Below are 8,714 nucleotides of genomic sequence, written 5' to 3' on the forward strand. Positions count from 1 at the left end.
CAATTATTCTTTCTGCTTTTAGAACCTTTTTTGGCTCCTACTGTTTTACTCTGATTGTGGCAACCATGGCAACAGGGTGGTTTTTGTGTGTGTGTGTGTGTGTGTTTTCCTTTGCAATCCAGTAGCATCTGATTGGCGTCCCAACAACTCAATAGTACCATGACGTTCAAAACAAAGGTCATCTGACTGTGGGATGCTGACGGCTTCTAAAGCCGACGTATGAACATATTTGAACAAGTTTTGCATTTTTCCTTGAAGTGCCGGTTAATGCGACTGGCACGGTAAACTGCCTTGTAAGCACACTTCAGAAAATTCTTGTTTGTTTGTTAAAACATCTAAAAGGATATACAGCCTGACTGTCCAAAATTTACAAGTATTAAAATCCACCATGAACAACAGAAAATACATCGACGGTTAACCCTCGTCCTCGTTCCTCATTCTGCCACAGACTCACTCCCTAACCCAGCGCCGCGCGGTCCCCGGCCGAAGCCGGCTGTTTGACGTGCTGCTGGCCGAGCACAAGGGGCTGGCGAAGGAGAGGGAGGCTCTGAAGGAGAAGGAGAAGAAAGCGGCGCAGAGAGGGAAGGAAGCGTGCGGACAGAGCGTCGCGCCTCAAGACACGGCGAGTCCCAGCAAGCCCCACTGCCCCGGTGAACGGCCGCTGTCCTCGCTGAAGCTGCGGCTTGCAAACGCACACATACCGAGGTAAAGCCGTCACAGGGAAGACCGCCTGGTGCCCACCAGACGATAATTGATCACTGCCACAAGGAGGTTAAGCTACAAAACGCAGCTTCTTCACAGTCGGTATGGATTTATAGATTGATATTTCTTCCTCCGCTGTCTGGAGTTGAAATCTTTAGGGCTCTCTCAAAACATGTTGAATTCATTCACTTTGTGATATCCTCCTCTTTGGGTTGAGTACAGCGCACCTAATGTAATAAACACACCCACACTGGAAGGTTTATTGGCTCTGTCTCTGCTGCTCGTTGCGATGAGCAGATCCCACCCATGTTGCGCGGATTCTCTCTGCGTTCTCTCAGTTCTGAACTGCAATTGAGGAAAAAGACTCTGCGTTTCCATGCTTAACCACCAGGGGGTGCTGCAAAACACCAACTTCTGAATAAGGGAGACACAAATGTGAGAGTACTCACTCGTTTTCTGTGTATCCAATGGATTTTCTCCAGAGTTCCAGGCGGCCCCTCCTCATCCTCCTCATCCTCCTCCTTCTCCGCCTCCAGTCCTCTGCCTCCAGCGGCACCTCCTGCCGTGGTGCCCGTCCCGGAGCCGTCTCCCAGCGGCTGGGCGAATGCAGCGGGGGACAGCGGCCGGCTTTCCAGCGACGAGGGAGACGCGGAGACCCCGGATGACGCCGACAGGCCTCCCCTGCTCTACTCCAGTCATCATCCACGGCCTTCAGGGGTAAATGTCAAGAGATTTAATGGTGCAGAAATCAAGACTTGAGCTTCTGTTTGTGTACTATTTTTATATGGGTATTTATTTTTAATTATAAAGAAGCAAAAGATTTCGAATTGCTTGCAGTGACGATATGTAACGTCTTTGTAAATTCAGCTTTTTGTCCAACATTTGCTTCTTGCGTTTCTCCCGTTTGATCCCTGGCGTCGTTCTCGTATTTCTTTGCCCTTTTTTTTTTCCGCCTCTTATTCATCCCTGTCTTAAGCCCTTCGCTCTCAACCAGCTTCTCTTGTGTCTCCCTCCAGTTTTGCGTCTTCAGCAGCCGGCTCGTGGGTCCGGGCTATTACGTGTTCGACAGGCGGTGGGACAGGATGAGGGTGGCGCTGCAGAGCATGGTGGAGAAACACCTCAACGCGCAGATGTGGAGGCGAGTGTACACCAACTTTTACGACCCATCATTAGAACTGGAGTTGGATATTTAAATTGAGGTAATCGGGGGTGTGAAGTGAATCGGAAAAATCTGATGTCCGTTGTCTTCAGGAAAAATGTGGCAGAAAAGTTTTATGCTAGTTGCTCACAAGGAGGCTATAAATTTCAAATGTCATGTTTAATTAGTTCATGGCAACTCTTCTGTACAGCTAAGGTTTTCTTCAAGACCCCCTTTTTATTTTATTTTTTTTTTTATATATAAGAGTTTTGTTTTGCGTTTTCCAGGAAGGTGCCTCTGGCTGCCGAGGGCCTCCCCTCCAACTCCACGTCCGTTGCCGCCTCAGTTACCGCGCACCAGGCTCCTCCCTCTACCGTCCTGTCCTCCCCCTCTAACAGCCTCACCTACACCGCCACGTTGCCACAGTCGACGTCGGCAGCCGGACTGTGCGGCGTCAGAGACTCGCCGGGAAAAGCCCGGAACGTCTCGCACAGAGTCGGCCGCTCGCCCAAAGACCCGGACGTTCCAGCGGCGGGGTCGAAAAAGAGAAAGAACTCTTCGCACCCTTCATCATCGTTCTCGCCGTCGCCACTTCAGACCGTGGACGTCCACAGACGGAACGGCAGCAGCTTTCATCAGACATTTCAAGGCTTTGGGGTGGCCAGAGCTTCCCCGGCCAAAAACAAGGGACCTCGAGCGGGAAGCGGGGTTCTGAGCAGCTCAGACGACTGGCTGTCCAGAGCAGAGCGAAGCCACAACACACAGAACTGGTAAGAAAAGACACTGTTTGCATTTTCCTGTATTCACCTCCTCTTCCTTGTAGGAGAAAAGGTTCAGGCCCAACTAACATCTCCCTAAACCTTGCGAGAGAAAAGTTTGACAGTTGCAAAAGTTGTTTGACAAAAAAACAAACAAAACAAAAAAACATGACTGAACGTCACCAATAAAAAACAGTTACAACAATGATGGAGACGTCCTGCACACATGCTTGTCTCTCTTCTAAAGACGAATCAGGGTTTAATATTTCAGCATCACAATAAATCCAGGCACGCATCCAAATATGAAAAAAGTTTCAGAAGAAGAAAAATAACATTTCGGTATTCAGAATCCAGTCTGGAAGATTTATGGAGCTGTGTTTTCCAGTGCATAATGAATTTTTGTTTTATTTTGTTTTGTCTCCTGTTTTTAGTCGTGAACTTGGCACCAGCAGTCTAACCTACCCGGCCAGGGAACCGTCCTCAGGCCCCCACCAGCCCATGCCTCCGCCTTCAGGACCCTTAGCTTACGGCGGAGGAGCAGAGGGAAGGAAGAGGAGGAGTCCCAGCTCCTACAAAGGGAAATCCAGCAAAGCGAGCCGTCCGGGCGGACTGGAGAGCCTCTTTGGGAAGGGAAACGACGGCATGGGGATCTTGGCGTCGGGGCCTGAGTCGCCCAGACAGGTTGGTGGTCTTCAGACTGCGACGCATCGCAATTGACGTCAGCGCTAAGGCGACGGTCTGAATGATAATTCTGTCCGTCTCTGCAGACCAAGTTGAATCACTGACAGAAAGCTGTTGTGCGGACAGAACGTCGGGCAGCTCTTCAGGCCACCACCATTTGTGACCTTTGACTTCACCACTCTTCCAGCGACGGCTTCAGTGTGACGACACGGTGGGGGGGGGGTCCTGTCAGGAGTCTCCCATGCCTCTCTCTTTGATTGTGGTTTTTACAGAACAAGTTGACAAAACAACAACAAAAATAAACAACAATTGTTTGTAAAGGGAATTCGCCGACGACTCCGGCGCTGCAGAAGATTCTGGAGAATGATGAGTTTTGTTTCCAGTCTGCTGGGCAAAGAAAGACAACTGTGATTGTTTTTCCAGGACCGCCCGACACAACTACTGTGGGACTTTATCTATGCCACTCTGTTGCTCCCACTGGCCTTTTCTCTCATTCTGGCTCTTTCCGCCTTTTAGTCTGAGAAGGGGAGCGACGACAGCGAGTTTGGCTGGGTTTTAGCCAGTTCTCTCCCCTTTTCTTTGTCTCCCTGCGTACCCAGCAGCTTTGTCCGTTTCCCTCCGTTTCTGTCCCAGCATGCCTGTGTTCCAAGTGCACTTACTGTCCTGAGTTCCTCGGCTGATTCCCCCCGACCCCCGCCTTCTGCGTCGGTGCCACGCATAAGTCCTGCTCGCGCAAAACGGAGGGAAGGAAGTGTTCGTGTTACCAATGATGCCACATCGGTGCGTTGTATTTCAATACCGGATAAAGTTTGACTTTATTCACTTTGGTTTTTCTTCTTCTTCTTTCTGATTTTGATGGACTAGCATCCAAAATGGAATTATTACAATGGTGTTGGATTGCTTTGGGGGGGGGTTTTGTATAATAATTTATCATTCTTAAATAATGTTTGGTATCGAAGTGACCATTAAGGTTTGAGCTACAGAGACTTCTTTTTTTTTTTTTTTAGTATAATAAAAAAATATATAGAATTTATATGGCATTTTTCAAGAAATGTTGAAAGTATTATAGTTCATATTTGTACATATGTTATTATTTTTGTATTTATTAATAATTCTTCCCTTTTACTAAATGAGGCCAAGAGATATGTTTCCCTTCCTATTTTGGTCTATGTCTAACAGTAATGAAGAGCTTGGCCTGGTGTCTCAAAATTATATATATATATATAACTGTATATATATATATATGCTACTTGCTACTGAAACTCTTTGTTTCAGTAGCAAGTTGATGCCAATAAATGATGCGCACAAAGCCAGGTGTAAACGTTTGGCAACTGCTGCTTTTTATGTTTTATTTTCATCTAGTTGCTTTGCAAGTTGACAACGATAAGTGTTCGGTTTAAGGGAAAGTTAAGTGTTCACTTCTGTTCCATCTGTAAGCATGCTCCTCACCCTCCATACTTATTAGCACCCTCGTTACGGCCTTAAAGCAAATTGATAGTCGACTGATTTTTGCATAAATCTCACACTGGAAAATGGAGATGAGAATTCAGTCAGAAATGGGGAAAAAAATCCTTTTGATCATTTTGAAGTTTAGCCCGGAAGTTTAATTTAGTGATTCGCGATTCCGTTTCTTTGGCTAGAAATACGACGCTACTTGTTACCAAGTTTACGTGGCTGCCGATAATATACAAGCTAGCTGTTCAGGAGGCAGAGCAGGGCAAAACATTTTCTGTCCTACCACTACAAACATAAATAAGTGAAATCTGGCATTAAACAACGGTTGGCTGTTAAAAAAAAAGCCTCTTCTGGCCACCAGTCAGTACAGTAGAGGGTTTAACATGCTTTGGGCCTGTTCCCATTCCAGGTGCAGAGGATTTTGGAAACCTCTCCAACCTTGTGAAGTGTTGTAAAAAATATATATATATACTAAAAGACTGTCCTGCTTTTTTATTTTTTGTCAATAATGTAGGATTTCATCCCCACTGAATAGTCTTAAATCAAAAAGTGAATTTTTCCAAAATTATTAACTGTGAGAATCTGCTATTCCACAATAATCTCCATTTATTTTAATAATGTTTCCACGTTATTACCAAGATTATTTTTTTTTTTTTTTATTTCCTTTATTTAACCAGGTAAACCCCATTGAGATCTAGATCTCATTTTCAAGAGGGTTCTGGGCAGAAGTCTGCAATACACAGCAACCTGGTTACAAAATAAACTAAATGCCAATGAGTGTGATGGGTGTTTGTTAATGATGCTAAGTTTCAGGTATTGTTTATCATCATGCAAACTAAGCAGTACTACTTACTGTAGATTTCTAAGCATGGTCCGGTCCAACATTCACTCAAACGCCACTTGTACACTTTAGATCTTTCACTAAGTTCTTACTTGGGAGCTTTTCACATATAAACTTTCCCAAAGTCCAATCCTTTACAAAGGTAATGCACCATTTCATCTATTGAGCTAAAAGGTACTCAGTATATTTAATATTTTTGTTGTGAAGCCTTATTTATTTTCATACCAACAAGCCCACCTACTACTTATTCCCCCTCCCAAAGTTGTAAAGTTTTTTGGGGTTTTTTTTATCTCTCTTTATCTTCTGAGGCCCGTCGGTCTCGTCTCAGTGCGATTATGTGGGTTGTGATACGTCAAGTCAAAACTGGGTCAAAAATGCTCTCGCTTACTTCCGGCAAGGTACAGTTTTCTTTCTGCGGCAGCTGAGTGGGCCACTGCTCTGGAACTGCAGCGGTAGCCATTCCTGTGAGTCGCTTTCCTCTTTAAATATGCATCACATCCGCGTCATCTGGTGGCAAATCTCAACAGCCAAAGAAAATACTGAAGCAGTGAGTTTTAAATGAGTTCTGTCGGATCTTTAGCGGCATCTTTTGTAAATGTGGAGAGAAAACTTATTTGGTAAAAGTTAGAATACTGAAATTGAGCAATATGTCTTTTTTTTTTTTTCAGTACACCGCCCACGCATGTGGACTCCCTGATAATAGAAAAGTAACTGAAAACCTTTGGTTGAACCCCACAGCAGCGTAGCGATCCTCTCAACCTGCGGTACAACAGCTTCTGTGACGACTCAACTTTGTGTTTAAGCACTAAGAACGAACAAATTGTACATAATCGGTTGTGTCTGATTCATGTTTCTGTTCCCAAGTACTATAAAGTGCTTCCTGCCATGACACTTTTATCGATCGGTGTGTGAAAATTTGTTGTTGGCAGTTGTTGGCACCTCTCGTAAAAATGTGTGAAAATCCATAAAACTTTTCTTGCAGTAGCGTAACCTGGCACTGAACACAGAGAGTCCCTTTGGAGAAGATATATGGGCCCCACAGCATGACAGATCCTCCATCATGCTTAACAATTAGTGTGAGGTACTTTTTTAAATTTTTTTTTTAAAAACACATATCTATCACTTTGTATTATGGAGATTTTGTTTCTGAAACGTTTTGCAGTTCCAGATGACCTCTTTCATTAGGACGAAATGGGCCCATTTCCTTTGGATGCTCTGTAAAATGGAGAAAAAAACAAGAGAACAGATTAAGTCAGGTAGATATCCACTTCTCGTCACAATTTGAAATATTTCTGCGAACTTCCTCCCCTAAAATACAGTAGGCTTGTTTTTTTTTGTTTGTTTGTTTTTGTTTCTTAATATCATAAAGGTGTAAATCATATTCTGTTTGTTTCCAGTAACCTGAAACTGACCTTTTTTTTTTTTTTTAGAAGGATAGCAATTTAAAACTTATTGCCAAATCAACACAAATAGTTGTCATCAGAAAAGGGTTTTGCATTCACCTTAACTTGTGGTGCCAATAATTTTAGAGTGTGCTGAAACTGCTTGGGCCAGTTGAGTAAACCCATTCAGTCTTGTGCTTGTTTCTGTTTAGAAACTCATGGTTTCTTTAGGTGCAGTTCCAGTCTCCCATGCTTGCAAGAAGAATGTCTAATTTGCAGGTTAAGAGCTTATTTGTTGTAGCTAAATAGCCTTTTTTTTCTTTTTGAAATTACAGAAATGGGAAGCTACCGTTTTCTCGCAGCTGAAATTGAGTAAAAAGCTTATACCTAGTGTAAAATGTTGTCAAATTCTCTTTTGCACTTTCTCAAATTGACTAATATTAAAAAAGATCTGAAAGTGTTTCTAGGTTTTACAGCAAAAAACAATATGTTTATCTTTTATCGGTCGCCCAAAATACCCCAAAAACCAGCACACTGTTGTATTCCGATCCACCTGTGGTGAATGTTGAATGTCCAGGGGGAAAAATGCCTTCTAAGATTTTGTTGGTTTATGAAATCTTGGTGCAGGTTGGTTTTTTTTTCTGTTTGTTTTCTTTTTTGACAAACCAATGTAATAAATACTGTAAAAATGTCTTATATTCAAGCTTTTATTAAAAGATTGAAAGAGGGGGTGGTGGTATTTGTAAATTGAATATGCAGCATTGAAATTCTATTGAGCTGCTGCTGAGTGGTTTTTTTTATTAATATTGCATAGCATGCTTGTCAATGCAATGATCTGTTGAATGTTTGAAAGTTTACAGTGAAAATATAAAACTGAAGCTCTTCCTACTTCCTTTCAGGACTATTTCTGATTATGTGCTGATGTTTTCTTTTTAATATGAAATCTGAATTAAATTCCTAATATTCTTCTTGTACAAATTCTATTAAGCTGCTAGTGATCAAATTTGATAAATATATAGATAATACACCCTTGCTTGCTAAAAAGGGTATATTGGCAGCTACATTAGCAAGAACATTGGTTACAGTGGGGGAAAAAATAGCGAGCTAGCTCTCTTTTTTTTGCATCTGCCATCGTTTAAGTAGTTAGCTAGCTGGAAGAACTAACTAGTTCTTCTAGCTAAGAACTAGCTAGCTAACTAGCTAGCTAGAAAAGGGTTTTGCATTCACCTTAACTTGTGTTGCCAATAATTTTACAGTGTGCTGAAAGTGCTTGGACCACTTTCAGCCACTTTCTTCTAGCTAGCTAGAAGAACTAGCTAGCTAACTAGCTAGCTCGCTACTTAAACTTGCGAGTTTAAGTAGTTAGCTAGCTAGCTCTCTCTCTTTTTTTTTTTTGTTTCTGCCATGGTTTAAGTAGCTACCTAGCTAAGAAAGCTATCTAGCTTACGCTTTTTTTTTTTTACATTTCTGACATGATACAATTTTATTTGCGACAGTTTTAAAAAGTCTTAAAATTGAATTGGTAAAACTTGCAGAAAACCTCATTTAGGGGTGGGTCTGATTAAACGTGGCTAAAAACGTTTACATCACACACAAAATAAAATCCCAATAAATTGCACGCACATTTTGGGTTTTAAAGTATAACACTGCGGTAAGGGCTCACCAGGAGGTGAGCCTATCCACACCTAGGCTGTTAATCTTTGTTAGCTAATGCAATTGTTTAGTATGAAATGCAGCGCCTAGGGCTTCACCGTTGG

General features: G+C 42.6%; 1 protein-coding gene across 2 annotated transcripts in view; it reads left to right on the forward strand.

The window, feature by feature from the left end:
- Positions 1–7,848, forward strand: part of atxn7l1 (ataxin 7-like 1) — a 34,451-nt gene extending 26,603 nt beyond the window's left edge. For both annotated transcript variants that reach the window (XM_028044443.1, XM_028044444.1), the window contains exons 7-12: positions 449–705; positions 1,185–1,419; positions 1,719–1,840; positions 2,128–2,610; positions 3,030–3,279; positions 3,366–7,848. In XM_028044443.1, the coding sequence (XP_027900244.1) occupies positions 449–705; positions 1,185–1,419; positions 1,719–1,840; positions 2,128–2,610; positions 3,030–3,279; positions 3,366–3,383 (1,365 nt within the window). In that variant the 3' untranslated portion in view covers positions 3,384–7,848. The remainder of the gene's footprint in view (positions 1–448; positions 706–1,184; positions 1,420–1,718; positions 1,841–2,127; positions 2,611–3,029; positions 3,280–3,365) is intronic.
- Positions 7,849–8,714: the final 866 nt, after the last annotated feature.

This window comes from Xiphophorus couchianus, chromosome 17 (assembly GCF_001444195.1).
Source record: "Xiphophorus couchianus chromosome 17, X_couchianus-1.0, whole genome shotgun sequence".
Classification (NCBI taxonomy): Eukaryota; Metazoa; Chordata; class Actinopteri; order Cyprinodontiformes; family Poeciliidae; genus Xiphophorus; species Xiphophorus couchianus.